Source organism: Gymnoscopelus microlampas (genome assembly GCF_963454915.1).
Source record: "Gymnoscopelus microlampas genome assembly, chromosome: 13".
In the NCBI taxonomy this organism is placed as follows: domain Eukaryota; kingdom Metazoa; phylum Chordata; class Actinopteri; order Myctophiformes; family Myctophidae; genus Gymnoscopelus; species Gymnoscopelus microlampas.
The window spans coordinates 8,119,905-8,141,375 of NC_139950.1; the positions used below are offsets into that span (position 1 = coordinate 8,119,905).

Here is a 21,471-nt window from a genome sequence, read left to right on the forward strand (position 1 = left end):
ACACACACACACACACACACACACACACACACACACACACACACACACAAGCACACACACGACAACATCAAAGGCATTGTCTTGCTCTTATCGCCTCCATTTACTCCAGTGCAGATGGCGAGAGCAGCAAAAACAAACAAGCTGTGCGCTGGCTGGCTGCCGCTCGGAAACACGCAACCCGAACCTCGGAAAACAAAATCTCCCACTGACGTCAAACAGTGACTCGTTGGAATTTATATATATTTTTTTGCATTGACAGCGAAATGACAATGAGTCGTGTATTCATGAAACACATTTTAGTGTATCAAATCTCTCACCACCCCCCCTCTTCCCTCAGCTATGCAGGCACTTGAAATAATAATAAATCTGCAGTGGGATTGTATGTACATGAGTGATTCTCAACCTGTGGTCCGCGGGGGCCTTGAGGATATTGTAAGTGGGCCCCCAAAACACTAAGACTTTATTGATAGCATGATATTCATATTTTTAAACGAAAACGTTTTTTATCATGGTCTTTTCTCTTTAAGCCATTCAATCCGGGAACTGGGTTGCCAGATCTGCTTATTATAATTTCCCCCGCAAGATTTTATTTGAAAATAGCCGATCCACAAGCTCACAACGCGTCGCATCGCGACGCGTTGTGAGCTTGTAGATCTGCTATTTTCAAATAGCTGATGTATTTGTTAAAGTGCTCATGTGGCCCCATAGTCGCTTCTTTTGGGCTGGTTTTCCTAGACCTGGTTGCTTGTTTCTCGCACAGAATCTGGCAACACTGTCCGGGAACGCATCTGTGTCATTTTCGATTTTTAGCTGTAACCATTATTTTATACTTTGGCTATTCAAAAAGAATAAGTTGAGAACCACTGATCTATTCCTACCCCACGGCTACCCTTATTCCATTCTCTTACTTTATCCCAACCTTCCACTAAACTCATGTTTTGTCTCTTATGCATGAGTGAGCAGACGCATGTGATTATATGAGCACTTTTCCTAATAATGACGACTCAACCAGGCAATCCCGTACACGTCCCCCTTCTTGAGATGTTCTGTGGAATTTCTTGCCCTCAGACTTCCCAGTAAGTGACAACATTGACGCATCATCATCATAGGTCATTTTAGTGCACTGTTCCGTGGAAGAAAATTCACTTTCACTTTCCTTTCATTACTAAATGCATGGTCAGGGACCACATGCAATACCTTCACGGGCCACCAGTGGTCCAGGCAGGGATCCACCTGTTGAAAACCCTGCAGTAAACCACTGTTCTAAATTCTAAGAGTCGACTGAAAAACTTGTTAGTATGTATTCGTTGCTGTCGGGCAGAAACCAGCTCCATTTTTCTGATGAAAAGTATTAGAAAGCGCTTCTGACAAAACCAGCTAACTCCATTGGATCCTCAAACTTTCTGCTAAACCAGCTAAGTCCACCAAAGGGGGGTGGAGTTAGCTGGTTTTGCTGACTCCAGGCTCCACCCCCTTTTGACCCCCCAACCTCATTGTGAGCTTGGAGGTCCATTCAGCTGTTCTTATCAATGATGAACGAAACCTCCTAACTCCACTGTTTTGTTTTGGGTTTTCACTTCCTGAAAAATGAACATTCTGGAGTTATCTGGTTTCTGCCCGACAACAACGAATATAGCTCAAATCTAAAACGACACAGATGCCTTCCCGGTTTTAATGGGTTAAGATCTCCCTCCTGTTGCAGATGTGAATGAGTGTGACGGCCAGAGCCCCTGTGAGCACCAGTGTTACAACCTGATGGGCTCCTTCCTCTGCCAGTGTGACCAGGGCTTTGAGCTGGCGCCCGACGCCAAGTCCTGCCAAGGTGAATTAACGAAGTACATTTACTCAAGTACTGTACACACATGAACGCACACACACACACAGACACACACCAGACAAGCCGCGCATGCACACGCACAGTGTTTAGTCATTTTCATATTCTATCTTACGAGATACATTGTGTTATATAATGTTTTCTAGTTTTTGTTAATGCATATTATTGTCTAGTCTAGTTGTCGTTTAGGCGTCAGCTAAACGGGATCCACACACACACACACACACACACACACACACACACACACACACACACACACACACACACACACACACACACACACACGCACACTCATATATATGTGAAACTTGTAGTGTGTGTGTGTGCGTTGAGTTTTGTTCATCTTGAGCTGCACGACCCTCATTTTCTATGCATTTGTGCGTGCATGTTTTTGTTTTATTTACATGTGTGTGTGTGTGTTGTGTGTGTTTCCCATGCATTCAGACATTGACGAGTGCAGTTTCTCCAGCTACATGTGTCAGTACCAGTGCATCAACAGTCCAGGGAGTTACTCCTGCGAATGTCCAGACGGATACCAGCTGCAAGGAGCCAGGCTGCTGCTGTGTCAAGGTAACAGCCATCTTTAACCCTTTAAGACCGGGAACGCATCTGTGTCATTTCAAGATTTCTTTGGCTATTTTTTTTTTTTTTTTTGTGAAAATGTGTGGAAATCTTATAAAAAGAAAGAATATATATATGTTTGCTTTAGAAAATAATAAAGAAAACATTATGAACTCAAATTGAACCACTGTTATAGAAACATATTTTTTTTCCAAAAATCTGTTAGGATTTAGAAGACATTAACTGACCCCCATCTCAAAATATGTTGTTCCAGGGACCCCCCCCCCCCCAGAAGTAAAGATTTGAGTTACAAATGTTCGCTTTAAAAAATATATATATTCAAAGATTTGCACACATTTTTACGATTTAAAAAAAATAGCAGATCTACAAGCTCATAGCGCGGCACTATGTGCTTGAGGATGATGTCTTGAAGTGTGAGCTTGTATGAGCTTGTATATGAGGGTGAGAGAGAGGGAGAGCACAGATTTGACTAATAATAACTAATAACTAGATTATTCCACTGATCTTCTGCTACCAAAGCGGCTATAGGCTGATGAAGGAATAACTCTCCAGTAACATTAACTCTCCAGTAATAGTGTCGCGGAATGAGTGCAAAGGTCAGGGCAAAACACATACTGTAACCTGGTGTGTTAATATGCTCTATGCACAGCAGCCATATTGTGGAGAAATTCACAGGTGTTGTCAATGATACTAATGAAGGCTCTGTTCCATTCAGGTCAAACAGAGTCAGGGTGCTGATATTGTGCTTGTTGGTTCACTGGAAACACTCTGAGGGGCTTCCAAATGGCCCCTTGACGGGTGTGTAACTCTGAGAGTGTACAAATGGAACCAAATGGACCCGTAAGGGTCCATTTGTACACTCTCAGAGTTATGGTGGTCGTGGAAATTAAGAAGTCTGACTGTGCTACACTAAATGGAACAGAGCCTTCATTAGTATCATTGGTAACACCTGTGAAGGAATTGATAATGTGGCTGCTGTGAATAGAGCCAATTGATGTGCTCGAGGATGGTGTCTTGAAGTGGGAGTCATTTGAAGCTCCGTTGCGGGCGTTTCTTTCAAAGGGTGGGTTTGTCCTGTTTCTCCTCTCTCTCATTGGTCAGGTGCAAAAAAAAAGGCTTTCACAAGCCCGGGCGGCCCATGATGAATCCAGCAGCTTGTTGTGTTGTGTTCGTGTGCTAGCGAGCGGGGGGATGAATCCGGGTCGCTGTGCCAGAAATAGCCTCTGTGGTCTGGAGCACGTTTGATGGGGTTGTTTTCATGGCCTGGGGGGAACTGCCGGGGCGAGAGAGAGGTGCAGTTTAAGGTCTCTGTGCGGTCGTCGGATCATCAGGGGGCTTCCCCCTGGTATTCTCCCCCTGGGGCCGGGGCCGCTAGTGTATACGACCCCGGCGTGCTTCCCCTCGGGGTTCCTTAGCGTCTCGGTGTTCAGTGGTGGGAAAAGTACTCACGTTTTTTTAACTTAAGGAAAGTATCAATACTGCAACGTAGAGGTACTCTGTTACAAGTAAAAGTCTGGTGTTCAAAATTTGGTTGAGTAAAAGTACAAAGGTATTGGAATCAAAATGCACTTAAAGTACCAAAAGTAAAAGTATTGAAAGGTTTGAAAATAGCAGATCTACAAGCTCACAACGCGTTGTGATGCGACGCGTTGTGAGCTTGTTTGAAAATAGCCGAGGTATAAAATAGGGCTAAAGTGGTTAATGTATGTTTCATAATGTAATCATTTACATCTGCAAAGTAACTAGTAACTAAAGTTTTCAAGTAAAAGTAAAATATTTTCCTCTGAGATGTAGTGGAGTAGAAGCGAAAGTATTGGAAATCGGAAATGCTCGAGTAAAGTACAAATACCTCAAAATTGTACGTAAGTACAGTACTTGAGTACATGTACTTAGTTACTTTCCACCACTGCTCGGTGGCCACTGGAAACGGAACATCCAAAACCTAACAGCATCGCTCTTGACGTTTATTCATCCTAATCTTATGCTTATCTTTCCACTGCGCTTTTTTTTTCTGAATGAAGCATGTGTCCGGGTTTAACCCTTTAAAACCAAGAAAGCATCTGTGTTATTTTAGATTTATAAACTGTTAGGATTTAAAACAGTGCTTCTCAAAGTGGGGTCCGGGGACCCCCGGGGGTCCTTGAGGGGGTTCCCAGCAAAATGTGTTAATACAGCATCACAGTCATTTGAACCCCTTTATCCATATTTTATACGTTGGCTTGGCTATTGAAAAATAGCAGATATACAAGCCCACAATCTGCTATTTTTGAAAAATATTTTTGAATGTTTAAAAATAAAAATAAAATCTCTTCTGGATGTCCCTGGTACAAAACATTTTCAGATCAAACTGTTTCTGCGTGTGTGTGTGTGTGTGTGTGTGTGTGTGTGTGTGTGTGTGTGTGTGTGTGTGTGTTTATGTATTTTTTTTTGGGGGGGGGGATTTTTATGCCTTTATTTTAGAGAGGGATAGGGAAAGTAGGCTGACAGGGAATGGGGAGAGAGATGGGGGGGTGACACGCAAACAAAGGTCGTCGGGAACATGAGTCGAACCCGCGACACGCTGTCAGGCTGGCATTGCAGCCTAGGGTGCCTGGACCGTCACGCTATACTGCCCAGGCGTGTTTATGTATTTCTAACTAATTCATACTCTCTCTCTTTCTCTCTCTCTCTCTCTCTCTCTCTCTCTCTCTCTCTCTCTCTCTCTCTGTCCATCACCTAGACATAAACGAGTGTGAATCAGGAAGCCACGAGTGCCGGGAAGACGAGATGTGTTGGAACTACTTCGGAGGGTACCGTTGCTACCCCAAAGACCCCTGCCAGGAGCCGTACATCAGAACCTCTGAAAAGTACGTCGGGTTTCTCTGCTATCATGGTTTGTGCTTCACACAGACCTTCTAGAGCCGTGCTTATTATCAGCTCAAGACCAGTGATGGAAGAAGTACACACATTTACTTAACACATTGCGTGCCAATCGCGTAGTTCTACGCGAAGTGGTCTTCTTTTTTCCCTCGCAGTGACACATTTCATTGTAGGCCTCCCTCGCAGTGACACATTTCATTGTAGGCCTCCCTCGCAGTGACACATTTCATTGTAGGCCTCCCTCGCAGTGACACATTTCATTGTAGGCCTCCCTCGCAGTGACACATTTCATTGTAGGCCTCCCTCGCAGTGACACATTTCATTGTAGGCCTCCCTCGCAGTGACACATTTCATTGTAGGCCTCCCTCGCAGTGACACATTTCATTGTAGCACACCCGGATATGGAAATATCCGTATCCGGAGATTTTCGTTCCCACCCGCCGCCGCTCTAAATCTTCCCCTAATCCGCCATTATCTCAGAGTTTTTTTTCTCCTCGCTGAACGCTGTTTAACAGAACAGGTGAGTACATTATGATATTAAACTCTGGCGTGGAATGTGTTAAAGGACGACTTCACCCATTTTCAACCTCATATAATTGGTCCTCACTAATACTCATGATAAAATCTTACAATTTTTTTCTACTCGGTTTGTGTCTCATAGGAGGGCTTGGACACTTCAGTAACCCGTCTACCAGTGACATCATCGTTAAGCAGGATTTTTTTTCCAACAACATTTACATTTTTTTATTTAGATTTGTATGTATTTGTATGTAACGCAAGAACTATGGCTTCTATTATTGCATTGCAACTTTCCAGGAATACAAAGCCTGTCGTTTCTATTAGTTTGGATTCCCCATCGATGATGTCACTGGTAGACGGGATTCTGAACTCTCCACAGCCCTCCTTTGAGACACAGACCGGGTAGAAAGAAATTGTACAATTTTATCTTGAGCATTACTGAGGACCAATTATATGAATTTAGGTAAAAAATGGGTGAAATCGTCCTTTAAGTAAAACTGTCAATACCCTATTGTAGAATAGCTTGCACAAATGTCACCCCCTGATTTACAATTCTATCTCTATACCAGTGGTTCTGAAACTTTTTCATGGCATGGACCCCCAAAAATGATATGTAATTTGGCCGCAGACCCGCATTTCAAAATAGTTTGTTCCAGGGACCACCCCAGAAGCAAAGATTTGAGTTACAAATGTTTGCTTTAAAAAACATTATATTCAAAGATTTGCACAAATGTTGCACAAAATAGCAGATCTACAAGCTCATAGCGTGGCACTCGGTGCCGTCCTATGAGCTTGTAGATGTGCTATTTTTGAATAGCCAAAGTATGAAATATTAAAGTGGTTAAAATGATTATGACGCTATATTAACACATTTTGCTGGGGACCCCCTGGAACCCCCCCAAGGACCCCCGGACGCCCCCGGACGCCACTTTGAGAACCGTTGTCCAAATAAACGGTTCAAAGAATCAAAAACAAGGAGGGTTGCACTCAGAAATAAAAATCAATGTATTCTTTTTTTCGAGTTTTTTTGTTTTCATGCCTCAGTAAAGGTGACAGAACAGGGGTAGGCAACTTTGATGATGGAGAGGGCCACTATATTTCCACACTCACTCCAGAAGACCACATAGCATATACTGTCTCTCCGTATTTTAACTTTTTTTGCCATTCTATGTCATACAAAAGTAGCAAAAATAGCCGATCTACAAGCTCAAAACGCGTTGCAGCGCGACGCGTTTTGAGCTTGTAGATCGGCTATTTTTGCTATTTTTGAATTGGAATCCAGATTTTTTTTTGCTATTTTTGAATTGGAATCCTGAAAAGTAACGTTTTTATTTAATTTGCAAATGCATTTAGTTATACTTATGTTAACGTTATGAACTTAAATACAAATACATTGGACATAAAAAATGTTAATACTAGTCATTAAGCTACTAATATAGACTGAAGTAATTAAAGCGGGTCATGTTTGCATGTTTGGAATTGTAACAGCTGAAATCAATAATATATCAGTAATCCAATATTAACCTGCGGGCCGCATTGAGTGAAGGTGGGGGGCGCATGTGGCCCCCGGGCCGCCAGTTGCCCATGTATGCTTTAGCTACACCTGTAAAAACCATCGATGTGACAATAAAAAAAACGGATTGTGATTGTGATCGTTACAGCCGCTGCATCTGCCGGTCTCAGACAGAGTGCCAGGGCCTCACACCGTCCATCGTGTACAAATACATGAGCATCCAGTCGGAGCGCTCCGTGCCGGCGGACATCTTCCAGATCCAGGCCACCAACATCTACTCCAACACACACAACACCTTCAGGATCAAAGCTGGCAACGAAGCCGGGGAGTTCTTCCTCAGGGTGAGTGTCTGCCGGGCGGATATATAGCAGTGGTCAAGGCCCGGATCATCCATCCATAGGCCGTTGGGGGGCGAGTGCCCTGGGGCACCAGCCAATGAGGGCACCACGTGAAAAAGAAAACGGGCGACAATGGCCAAAACTTTATGGAAAATCGGCGATCGAAAATCGGTGAATGTGGCCGTTTTCAAGATGTTTTGGCCGTTATCTCTGGAACGGAAGGTCCAATCTGCTCAGTTTGAAGCTTGTTGGATGCGTGACTTCGTTTTGACTTGTTTTAAATAGTTTAAATAGGTAACTAGAAAATGTGCTCCTCGGAGCACAGGTCTCCGCCAGTACTGTTCCTGATTAATCCTGTCTTACCTCACTTCAAAAGATATAAATGATCTTTTGAAGTGACACACCTATTTATAGGTCTCTATTTCATCATGCGTCTTGGTAGCCAATCAAAGCACACCCTTTCAACATATTGTCACGTGTCATGTGAAGCTTGACCAATGTTAGTTTGGTGGAGACACGGAAGGACGAGAACGAAAACATAGTCTCCTGGCGGAGACAACAAAAAGAACCCTTTACATTTCTTTATTGAAACAAGGCTTCGTGATATCGTATGTCTCAGAAACAGCTATTTTACTGCAACAAAATTAATTACCACAATTTTAGTTAATTCTGATGGTCTCTAATCTCTCTATAAAAAAGTGACATCCATGGTGTTACGGGGTCAAATATGACCCGGCAGAGTGTCTCAATTACCCCCAAATTGTCAATATTCAATGTTTACATGTTTGAGAATGAGAGAAACTTTTATGAGACATTGATAAATGACTTTTTACCTTCTATAGTATATGGGTAAATGTTGACCCTTAACACCACAGATGTCACTATTTTTAATAATATTAACAATTTTTAGAGCAAGAATTCTATTTTTGGAAGTGTGTTCTAATATTAGTCTATTATAGCTAGATAACATCATTATCCATTGTCTTCATTATAGGAAATGTAATGTAAAGAATTTTAACATTTTTATAATTGAAAACAAGCTATATTGAAAGGTGAAACCCTAACCAAACATGATATTTTAAAAAGTGTTTACATGGAAATGAATGCATAACAAGTCAGCTATGAGGTGGGGGGAAAAATAATGATTTAATTTTTAGTATTTTGGGCTGAGTTAAATCACAGGTCAAACGTTACCCGCTAATGCCAAAAGTGTCAGAAGGTTTCTAACACAATATGCAAGGGTTAAAACAACAGCGTTGAACCAAGGTGATGTACACTCAGTAACAAGAAATATACTAACATACTAAGAGCACAACAATACACAATAAACAGGGGGAAAAGAACTGCACATAGTGGGTGCAACATATCGCCTATAGTGGAAACAGCAGCTCTAAGTCGGAGTCATCGAAAGCCAAGGAGTACAAGCGAGTCTTCAAACTTGATTTAAACACAGGCAAGGTTTTAAAAGCTCTAACATTGGGTGGAAGATCATTCCACAGTTTGGGTGCTACAGCGGACCGGGTCTTCAGTCTTGTTGGGACCTTAAGAAGTGCTTCCATGAAGACGGTTCCATGACTCACTTGTCTTCCATCCTCCAGCTGAGCCACAGCTGTCCTCACTGTCCCCACATGTGAACACTGATGGACATTGACATTTGTCCAGTCCTTGGTGGGTCTCCAGCCATTGCTGATGGAAGGGACGTTCTGGAGAAGGTGGAGGTGGTCTTCAGTGTGTGAGAGCTGCTTCAGCTCAGATCTTCTCTTCTTTAACTCAGTGATTTCCAGTTGCAGCTCTTTAATGAAGCGTTCAGCCTGTTTCTCTGTTGTTTTCCGCCTCTCTTCAATCACATCTTTCTTGCTTAGCTCTACTGAGTGTTTGACCTCCTTAATCTTCACTTGTCTCCCCCGGATCATCTGCTGAACTTCAGCCTCTGTCTTTCTCAGCTCAGCCTTCTTCCCTTCACATTCTTCTTCCAGAGATAATATGTGATGGGACTTGTGGTCTGACTCGGTGCAGTACTGACAAACACACACGTGGTCAGTCTTACAGAACAGCTCCAGAGGTCTGTCATGTTTCTTACAAATAAAGTCTTCCGGGTTCTTCGCTGGGTCGATTAGTTTGTGTCGTTTTAACCCTGTGAGTCTCTGATGAGGCTCCAGGTGAGTCTCACAGTAGGAGGTCAGACACACCAGGCAGGACTTCAGGGCTTTGAGTTTGGTCTCGGTACAGACGTCACATGGGACTTCATCCGGTTTAGCAGCCTCTCGGTTGGCGTAGTGATCTATTCTCAGTTGCAGTGACTTCCTAAACTGGTCAACCATCTCAGAAATGAAAGTGTTGACTGAGACTTCTGGTCTCTTATCGAAGGTTTCGTTGCATAGTGGACACCTACACACATCACTAGTGTCCCAGTAATGTGTGATACAGGTTTTGCAGTAGTTGTGTCCACATGGAGTGGTGACTGGATCGGTGAACACCTCCAGACAGATAGAACACAGGAACTGATCTTCAGACAGGAGACTGCTGGCTGACGCCATTTTCTACACATTGAGAATAAAAGTCAAGTATCAGTAGTACTGTAGTTCTTGAATACCACTTCTCATAGCTTAAGTTATGTATTGGAATAGATAGAGCACAATAATGTGGAACAATGTTCTATACTTGACATGGAAACATTGCATGTAAATGTTTTACCAATAGTCTCTATGCACAGCAGCCATATTGGGAATGAATTGGGCCCCTTCCTTACTTCCTTCACAGGTGTTACCAATAATACTAATTAAGGCTCTGTTCCATTTAGTGTGGCACAGTGGTCGTCTTCTTTTCAAGGACCCCCATAACTCTGAGAGTGTACAAATGGAACCAAATGGACCCGTGAGGGTCCATTTGGTTCCATTTGTACACTCTCAGAGTTACACACCCACCACAAGGGGCCATTTGGGAACCACAATGGAGTGTTTCTAGTGAGCCAACATGCACAATATCAGCACCCTGACCAGAATTGAACAGAGCCTTCATTAGTATCATTGGTAACACCTGTGAAGGAAGTAAGAAGAGGCCCAATTTATTTCCAATATGGCTGCTGTGCATAGAGCCTATTGAAAGATCAGACTGTGGAATTTCAAGGAATATGAAAATAGGGGAAAATCACATCTGGAAACAGTGTCTCATATACCTTATTATTGTCTTTAAACGAATAATAAATCTGCTGTACTCGCCTGTCTTTAAGTGGTCAGTATTTCGGTTAAAGTCTTGTTGAAGGTGTTGTAGAGAGCAGTGAGTGAGCGCTGTCACCAAACTTCACCTCTTACTTTCAGTTTAGACTTGCTGAGGAAGTCGTCCTTGCACAGTAGCTGTTAACTCTTCACAGGGGCGTAGTTTCAGAGAAATCTAGGGGGTGGCAAAGTGAATGTTAGGGACTATAACACAGCATTATGGTTCATTTCTTACAGTGTATGATAGCTTTCTTTAAAATAGGATAATTGTAAGGCTTCAGTAATATTATTATTACTCAAGTGCTGTACTTAAGTAAAGATTTGAGGTATTTTTTTCTTTCTTCAGTATTTACAAGTTTCAATAGTTAATACTTCTACTCCACTACATCTCAGAGGCAAATATTGTACTTTTACTCCACTATAATTATTTTAAAACTTTAATTAGTTACTTATTCAATATTAGTTACTAGACTTTGATTAGTATTACAAAACCACTCCAGACCTATATATACTTTGTCAATTTGAAAATAACCGATCTACAAGCTCACAACACGTCGCTTTGCGACACGTTGTGAGCAACACGTTGTGAGCTTGTAGATTTGCTATTTTCAAATGATTTTTATATATTTGAAAACCTTTGAAATGGTACCTTCTGCATAATGAGTACTTTTACTTTTGGTGCTTTTAAGTATATTATTTTGATGCCAATACTTTTGTACTTTTACTTACGTAAATTTTGAATACTGAACTTGTACTTGTAACAGACCATTTCTACAATAGGCTATTGATAATGTTACTTAAGCAACAAATGTGAGTACTTCTTCCATCTCTACAATGCAATTCGATTCAGATCAATGTGATCGTGTTTACAGTCCTTACCTGTCACAAGTCCTGATGAATCCTCGTCTGTAAAAATGCCAATGTATTTGAATGGAATACAATTTAAATGTAATTGTTGAATGACACACAGTCACAGTGTCAGCTGGGAGCAGCAATATAATAACATATGTTTTATGTCCTGCGTATATACAGAGAGCAGCTGGGAGGAGACACAGGTAGAGAAGTGTTCCTGATAGCATTGGCCAGCCTCAACAAAGCCGATCAAACAAATGATTGGATCCTTTGATTACGAGTTGTGTCCCTTCATTGTCCTGGACGAGGATGCCCTTGTAAACTGATTGATTGATGATTGGATAAGGCACCGCACTATTGTCTGAGTATTTTGGGCTGAGTTAAATCACGGGTCAAATTTGAGGACACACACACACACACACACACACACACACACACACACACACACACTTCAACTTGAGGTCGCCCTGGGGCACCAGACAGGGTTAAACCAGGCCTGGCAGTGGTGGACCGTAACAAAGCACATTCACTTGAGTACTTAGATGTTTGGTCCGCACCAGAGTTCGAATGAGCGTTCAGACCAGTGCAAACAAACCGTACTTTCCGGACAATATGCTCTAGGGTTCGTTTTAATCGCACTAAAACATCCAGGTGTGAAGGCACCCTCAGGCCCCATTCACACCCAAAGTTCGCTTAAAAGGTCCAAATCTTTACATAGTTGCATTTTGCATTTGGTCTGGTTAGTGTTCACACCAAAATGCGAACCAAAATATGTATACAAATGACACGCGGTCGGACAGGCCGTTCATCTAACATTTCTAGGGAAAATCGCTCCACTGCCATGGAGTAGGCTACAATGGAGCATTTCAGGCACCCTTCCTAAATTTGGTCCTCTGTAAAGTCCGATTGCGTTCACACCTGTAGCGAACCAGACCGTGGTTCGCTTGGAAATGGACCGAGGTCTGACTTTTCAGGCGGACCATAGTCTGCTTGTTTGATCCGCACCAGGGGTCGCATGCGCGTTCACACCTCTCCAAAGGAACCTGTCACGATCTGCCCCTGCGCTGCCTGCCTCTGCCCCTGCCCTGTGTTCTGTGCGCTTTCCCTGTGGTGACTGTGACTGCTCTCTGAGCTGGTTCCATGGATGGACCCATCGGAACTCCCAGCCTCTGTTCGAGACCCTTTTTTCCCCCCACCCTGTGTCCTTGAGTTCTCCGTTTCTGCTCCTGGGTGTGTCGACTTCTCCGTGGCCAGCAACACAACACCAAAGCTCTTCGCCGATTATTGGCTATCTACAGGCTCACATCACCAAGTGACACGTTTCAACTGGTGAAAAACACTGCGTTATATTGCAACCAAGATCCGACACACTGAGAAATCGAGCATCGCGATAGTTCAGGCAGTCACAGGAGTCGGGCTGTTCTGTTCCCCACACTCAGAACCCACCAATCTTATTCGCTAACAAGCTAACACATACTGTATGCCCTCAATCCTAATAGTTCGTTCCAGGTGGTCTTTTTAAGCAGAACTCTTCATACTTCATGCTCAACATTGGTCACAGCACCGGTCCTGCGGCCCATCAGTGATCAAACTCCCTCCACCTCCCCAGCCTGTTTAGTTCTTCACTATGTCACTTTGTTAACTGTACAGCTTTCTGTGGATTGTATCATCTGTGTATTTAAGGTATGCCCCTGCAGGGCTCAGTGTTGTGTCCATGTAATTACTGTATCTTTAGGCTCTGCTTCAGGGCGGTTAGTGATGTTAGATTCTGTGTCACGTTTACTTTGCACGGATGATCTGCAGTATGGTAGAAGCAGTGTTACACCACCAAATTGAGTGTAATATCATTGTAAAAAAATTGTTTATCTTGACGAAAGTGTCTGACTGGATTAGTACTTGTATTAAAGTTCTCAGTTGCCACAAGAGATTCCAGACTGATTTCCATAGATGTCTTCAATGTAAGCATGTTGCGCACTGAAAGCTATTTTAAGATGAAAGAGTATTGCAGTGGTCAAACTAGCAATAGAATACAGAAGCATCTTCCATAAAACCCTAATGGTCTCGGATAGGGTATGGCTCCATTCATGGCGTTTCACAAATGGCGGATCGGGGACTTGGCCCGACAAACTTCCAGTGGTGAGATTTTTTATTAATAGCTTTAATTCCTATGTATTCATTCGTTTCTTTGTTTCTTTGTGTCGTTTTTTTTTTTGTGTCCCAGCGCTCCAGCAACGTGAGCGCCATGCTGGTGATGACCAAGCCCCTGACGGGCCCCAGGGAGCACGTGGTGGACCTGGAGATGGTCACGCACCACATGACCATGAACTACCGCTCCAGCTCGCTGCTGAGGCTCACCATCATTGTCGGACCCTACGCCTTCTGAGCAGCTTTCAGCCGCGGGCGGGGGGGGGGGGGCCTACTGCGCCCACCCACCCACCCCTACAGCCCCCCCCCCATCAGCAAAGCATAGCCCAGTCTACTGGTATACACTGGTTTTCTCAAACGTCAGGTTCCAGAGACCACCGGGTGTTCCAAATGAACCCTTATACAGTGTTCTTTAACCCTTTAAGACCGGGAAGCATCTGTGTCATTTTTAGATTTCTTTGGCTATTCAAAAATAGAAGATCTACAAGGCACCGAGTGCCGCGCTATGAGCTTGTAGATCTGCTATTTTTGAAAAATCGTGAAAATTTGTGCAAATCTTTGAATATATATATATATATGTTTTAAAGCGAACATTTTTAACTCCGATCTGTGCTTCTGGGGGTCCCTGGAACAACATATTTTGAGATGGGGGTCCGCGGCCAAATACGTATCATTTTGTGTGGTCCTTGACATGGAAACGTTGATATAGCAACATGAGTTTTTTTTTTCAAAACAGACATGTAGAATATATATTCACACATTTTCACGATTTTTCAAAAATAGCAGATATACAAGCTCATAGCGCGGCACTCGGTGCCGCGCTGTGAGCTTGTAGATCTGCTATTTTTGAATAGCCAAAGAAATCTAAAGTGACACAGATGCGTTCCCGGATTGAATGGGTTAACTCAGAATAACACTGAGCCTTTTACAGTGTAGATCGGGGGTCCCAGAGCAAAATTTACAATATAATTGGGTCCCGACTCCTCTTTTTTTTTGCCTTTGTCTGTTTTGCACATTATGTGAAATTTGTCCTCGGCATTTTTACCCATCCTAGGAGCCGTTGGTTGTACCGTAGCGCTTGGGGAGCGGTTAGCGGTTAGCGGTGTCTCGCTCGCGTCTAACCTGGAGCCTTTTTTTTACTTCCCAGGTCGGGCTCTCTAGCCATTCAGCCATGGTCGCCTCAAAATCAATTATATCAAAACGGGGGTCCGTGGACTAATGCATATCAAAGTCAAGGGGGGTCCTTGAAATAAAAAAAAAGTGTTTAGAATCATTGAACTAAACTATACTGAAACCCCCAATCTACACTGTTAAAGCTTGTTAATTTAGCGGTTCCTTGGACCGCGTCGTGGTCCCCTGAACCCGACGCTGAGAACCACTAGTGTTACAAGTACAGCAGATATCAGCCCGGCATACATAATGCAAAGCCCAATACTCTCTGCATCTGCACCGCATATCCCCAACACAGCCTGGTCAAAGCTAGTCCGCCACCAGCCACAGCCCTTTCTAGGCTGTTTTCTCTGGCACGTCGCTAAGAAGCAGAGGAATGAAGCGTTTTACTGCAGCGAGGAAAAAACAAAGTCCCTGTGAGTGTGTGTGTGTGTGTGTGTGTGTGTGTGTGTGTGTGTGTGTGTGGGTCCCGTATCTATGACTACACCACACCTAACATCGTAATGGGGGAAAGTGCAGCACTTTTCCGGAGAAAAGGTTGAAAGGTTTGAAGTGCCTGCTGCGGTGCTGCGCGAAAGAAAGAAAAAAACGAAAAGGTGAGGTGGAGTGAGGTGGCATTCAGGAAAAGAAGCACAGTGCAGTGGTTCTCTAATAGTGGCGTACGGGGACCCCCAGGGGCCCTTGAGGGGGTTCCGGGGGCTCTCCAGCTAAATTATTGGCATAAATTTGGGGTCCTAGAAATGGAAGAACGTTTTGAGAATCACCGGCGTAGCGAACACGTACTCTGTGACAAATTCACTGTCTGTTAAACGCATCCCATTTTGTCCCCAAATCTGTTCTCATGTGCTCCCGTAGGTAAACTCACTTTATCGCCGTCTCTGGATCCGCTCTTGCTTTTTTTACCTGGTGTCCACATCAACGACGCTCTCGGTCACTAATTCCATGTTGGACCTGCGTTGAAAAAAACACATAAATATATACATACATGCGAAGCTTTGCAGACATTTTGAAAGCGGTAACTGTGTGTCAGTAGGTTTTTGCAGGGGTCCTCTCTCTCCCCATCCCTACAGTATGTATGTTTGCCTGTGTTTACCCTCATGAGTAATCATTTCCATAGTGGCCCAAGGCAGGCAGGTTGTGAGAACAGTGTGGAGGTGTTACAGTCAGAGCCTCTGCCCAGTGAGAAATGCCCTTTGCCTGACCACAAGCCGCACTGCCCGTAGACTCCGGTCTGCAGGAGTCGTGTACCGTGTGCATACATCTGAGGAAAATCTCTTGCCTGAATCCAGAGCTAACAAGTGTAGTGTGTGTGTGCATGCGTGCGTGCATGTGTGTGTGTGTGTGTGTGTGCGTGTGTGTGTGTGCGTGTTTGCGTGCGTGCGCGCGCGCGGAAGACAGAGAGGCAAGGGAAAGAGTGAGAAAGAGTTAGTTCACAGCTCCAGGTCGTGTGGAAGTGGTTGAGCTGTTTATTGGTTTCTGTGATGCCATCCTGGTAACCCTCACTTATGAAGCTCTCCTGTGCTCCAGAGCTGCCCTCTAAAGTACTCCCCCCTGGCACGGAGGGACTCCAGAAACACACTCAGGAAATGATGGCATTCATAACACGTTGGCACATTTGGCATAATCCACTTCTCTGCTGTTTGTTTAACCCTTCGAGACCGGGAACGCATCTGTGCAACCACTTTAACCATTATTTTATACTTTGGCTATTTTTGAAAAAAATCGTATTTCTGCAAATCTTTTGAATATGTATACTTTTTTAAAGCGAACATTTTTTAACTCAAATCTTTGCTTCTGGGGGACTCTACAAATGTCTTCAAAATCAGTTTAGGTACAGTTTTTTTGAAAAGGGTATGTTTCTATATCAGTGGTTCTCAAACTTTTTCATGTCAAGGACCCCCACAATTATATGTATTTGGCCGCGGACCCCCATCTCAAAATACTTAGTAATAGGGACCCCCAGAAGAAAATATTTGAGTCAAAAATGTTCCCTTTAAAAAATATATATTCAAAGAATTGCACAAATTTTCATGATTTTTCAAAAATAGCAGTTCTACAAGCTCATAGCGCGGCACTCGGTGCCGCGCTATGAGCTTGTAGATCTGCTATTTTCTAATAGCCAAAGATATCCAAAAATGACACACAGATGCGTTCCCGGTCTAAACGGGTTAAGACCGGTTTCGCCTAGCTACTTGGTACCACGGTTAAGAGCTTTCTAATGTGCGCTCCAGTCGGTAAGTCGCACTGGCACCAGGTGGGCTTTGCGTGAGAGAGATAATTACAATGCACGGCCTTGTAGGTGGCTCATAGCATAAGACACAGGGGATTATTAAAGTGTTAATACAATGCCACCACACTCTTTTGAGTGGAACAAGAGAGCTTTCAGTACATGCTTTACCCTCCCCCGGCTGCTTTGGCTGCTTGACTGTTGCTGAAACATTTTGTAGCACTGAAAAAAAAAACAGTATCGAAAAAAAAACCCGGTATATTCACCACTCTTCTCGCAGTACAGTTACGTCGTATCTTTGGTCAAACGGAATCACTAGCTTGTATACGTGTTTTTTGTTTCTGTCGTTTCAGCACTGTAGCGTCCAATAGGCTATATGCACAGCAGCCATATTGGGAGTGAATTGGGCCCCTTCCTTACTTCTTTCACAGGTGTTACCAATGATGCTAATTAAGGCTCTGTTCCATTTAGTGTGGCATAGTGGTTATCTTACTTTAAAGGACCCCCATAACTCTGAGAGTGTACAAATGGAACCAAATGGACCCGTAAGGGTCCATTTGGTTCCATTTGTACACTCTCAGAGTTACACACCCACCATAAGGGGCCATTTAGGAACCAAAATGGAGTGTTTCTAGTGAGCCAACATGCTCAATATCAGCACCCTGACCAGAATGGAACAGAGCCTTCATTAGTATCATTGGTAACACCTGTGAAGGAAGTAAGAAGAGGCCCAATTTCTTTCCAATATGGCTGCTGTGCATAGAGCCTATTAGCCCATTAAGACCTGAGGCCGATTCTACAAATGCCTTCTAAATCCGTAGTTCTCACACTTTTAAAGATTTTTTTCAAAATGTTCAAAAATAGCAGGTCTACAAGCTTGCAGCGCACAAAGTGGCGCGCCGTGAGCTTGTATCTGTTTTTTCAATCGCCAACGCAAATATCTAAACACAGATGCTTTTCCGTTTTTTAATGGGTTAGGGATTCACATGAACTTAGAAGTGCCGATAGAAGTTACATTATACACACCACAGAGCAAATACTACACTTTTTTTTGTTTTGTTTATCATTTTGTGCTGTCCAGACTGTTAAAACTACTTACGACTTTATGAAATGTTCATTGAAATGCCTCGATGTTTGTTTGTTTTTGTGTTTTTTCCTCCTCTATTTAAAATAGCCGATATATTTTTTCACATGTATCTTTTGATCGATTGTACTCTGAAGTGCAAAAGTTATATTGTTAAATAAAATATGATGGATAAATGGAGCGGGGTCTCGTGGTTTTCATTTGCAGCTGACGGGGAACGGATATTGTCACTGATATTCAACTGGCCGAATGCGACCCTGGGTTCCACGGGTTTTACGGAAGTAAAAGTATCAATACTAGCCTGGCTCCACCTCCTGAATCCTTTGCTTCGCATTCAAGGTCTGGTGACGCTGTCGAAGGCGGGTGTTTCTCGGTTGAAAATCTGTTCGACGAATCGGGATCGGGATAATCCAGTATGAACCAATCGCGTTGGTTCATAGTGGAGTTCCACTTTGGCCACGCCCCCATCTCAGAAATCGGCTGCATTGAGAGGGCTTTCAGACTGAATAATGGAGTGAAACGAAATGAAAATTCAGGCTGAGTGTCAGGCTATATCAATACTGCAATGCAGAAATACAAGTAAAAATTCCGGAAATCTAAATTTACTTGAGTAAAAGAGCAAAATTTGTGGCATCAAAATGTACTTAAAGTACCATAAGTAGAACATAGGCCTACTACTGTATATGCAGAATGTCCCAGTTCACAAGTTTTCAAATGTATAAAAATCTTTCAAAAATAGCAGATCTACAAGCTCACAATGCGTCGCATCGCGACGCATTGTGAGCTTGTAGATCGGCTATTTTCAAATAGCCTAAATGGTAGTGGTTAATGTATGTTTTGTAATAATCAAAATCTATGAAGTAACTAGTAGCTAAAGTTGGAGTGGAATAAAATATTTGCATCTGAGATGTAGTGGAGTAGAGGTAAAAGTACTGAAAATTGGAAATACTCCAGTAAACTAAAAGAATACCTCAAAATTGTACTTAAGTACAGTACTTGAGTAAATATACCTGCTTTACACCACTGTGTGTAAGCCCTGGTGTGAAATGCTCTGTTACCTTTTCCATGTGCTTTGGGACAAGGTGATGATTTCATGTGAATATAATGATGATAAATGTGTGCTTTGGGACAAGGTGATGATTTCATGTGAATATAATGATGATAAATGCAGTGTACAGGATGTCACCGGTTCATATCTGTCTTGTTTACAGTGCAGCGCCCATGAGACGTCGAAGTCTGAAAGAAAGAAAGTATAAATAAGGCGTAATTCATTCCAAACCTAACCCGTAAAACGTATAACCTCTAAATGTCTAATTCTAACCCTAACCCCCCAACCTGACTCTTTTCCTAAGTGTTCTGTAAAGCCTATAACTCCACAAAACTTTTCTGTTGCCATGAAACAACCATTTCTTTTTGCGAGAAGCCCGGAAAATTGTCCTCACAAATGCCTTATTTCTCAAATTCCAGTCTGCTTGTTGTGGTGACATTTGGCACTCACAAGTGTAGTAATACAAGTGCGCGCGCACGCACGCACGCACGCACGCACGCACGCACGCACGCACGCACACACACACACACACACACACACACACACACACACACACACACACACACACACACACACACACACACATTAGAATCAGAAATGGGCTGGGGCTGGGATTTTACGGTAAGATGTTACTCAATCATTGTGTTGTGCAGGGCTTTTAGGCAGAGCCATGTTTGGGACAAGTATGATGATACACGATGTGTCACGTTCCCCCCTGAACCCCCCCACAGCAAACCGGCTCCCCTGTGCATTGGACCACGCTTTATTTCTGCTGCGTGTGCACTGTGCACGCCTTGTGGTGGAAGAAGTATTCAGATTCTTTTTCTTTTTTTTGTACTTAACCCTTTAAGACCGGGAACGCATCTGTGTCATTTTAAGATTTCTTTGGCTCTATAAAAATAGCAGATATACAAGCTCGTAGCGCGGCACCGAGTGCCGCGCTACGAGCTTGTAGATCTGCTATTTTTTTTTTACCTGAAAATGTGTGCAATATATATGTTTGAATATATATATACTTTTTTAAAGCGAAAGTTTTTAACTCAAATCTTTGCTTCTGGGGATTTTACAAATGTCTTCTAAATCCTAACAGTTTTTTTTTTACTAAAGTTTTTTTTACTTATGTTGCTATATTTTCAATGGTTTTCAAACTTTTTTCATGTCAAGGACCCCCAAAATAATATGTATTTGTCCGCGGACCCCCTCCCATCTAAAAATATTTTGTTCCAGGGACCCCCAGAAGCAAAGATTTGAGTTAAAAATTATTTGCAAAAATGTTCACAATTTCTCCAAAAAATGGCAGATCTACAAGCTCATGAGCTTGTAGATCTGCTATTTTTATATAGCCAAAGAAATCTTAAAATGACACACATGCGTTCCCTTCCCGGCCTTAAAGGGTTAAGGTGTTTTTGTTAAAGCAGCACTATGTAACTTTCCTCTTTTACCCCGGATTTGAACCCAGTTTGTGCTGATTTTTTTTTCTTACCATTGAGCTAATAGAGCTTGCCTGCTTGCTCGGGGGATAAATTGAATCTTGACCATCAGGTCAAAATCCGTGTCAGATCCTTGTGTCTAGGTGAGACATGACCTTTGACACAATCTAAATGTCTCAATAGAAGAGCAGGCAGACCAAATACAACCACTCCAATTGTATAAGTTAGTATCAACAAACTTAAATTATGTTCATTAAAAAAGTGACATATTGGTGCGTTAAGTAAAAGTACAGTTGTTGTACTCTGTTACAAGTAAAAGTCTGTATTGAAAATTTGACTTGAGTGAAAGTACAAGAGTTTTGGCATCAAAATGTGTGTAAAGTACCAACAGTACTCATGTACTGTACACATCTTTCTGAAGATATTTTCTTTTCTTTTTTTATTCAACGTTGTTTTCAAAAATAGCAGATCTACACTTTAGTGAACTTGTAGGTCTGCTATTTTGGAATAGTTGAAGTATAGGGTTTTTTCTATTAATAATACAAATCTGCAAAGTAACCAGTAACTTTAGTTTTCAAATAATTGTCGTGGAGTAAAAAGTATTATAAATATTTGCCTCTGAGATCCCTCAAAGTTGTACTTAAGTACAGAACTT

The 21,471-nt window shown here is 42.7% G+C and overlaps 1 protein-coding gene across 2 annotated transcripts in view; it reads left to right on the forward strand.

The window, feature by feature from the left end:
• The window catches only part of efemp1 (EGF containing fibulin extracellular matrix protein 1), a 57,121-nt gene extending 38,603 nt beyond the window's left edge, over positions 1–18,518 (forward strand). Inside the window, exons 7-12 of one of the 2 annotated variants that reach the window (XM_084076452.1) lie at positions 1,703–1,822; positions 2,279–2,404; positions 5,136–5,262; positions 7,456–7,648; positions 13,934–17,616; positions 18,018–18,518. In XM_084076452.1, coding sequence (XP_083932578.1) covers positions 1,703–1,822; positions 2,279–2,404; positions 5,136–5,262; positions 7,456–7,648; positions 13,934–14,095 — 728 coding nt within the window. In that variant the 3' untranslated portion in view covers positions 14,096–17,616; positions 18,018–18,518. Of the gene's footprint in view, positions 1–1,702; positions 1,823–2,278; positions 2,405–5,135; positions 5,263–7,455; positions 7,649–13,933; positions 17,617–18,017 lie in introns of those variants that run through there. The other variant, XM_084076453.1, reaches the window with a different exon arrangement.
• The last annotated feature ends 2,953 nt before the right edge of the window (positions 18,519–21,471 follow it).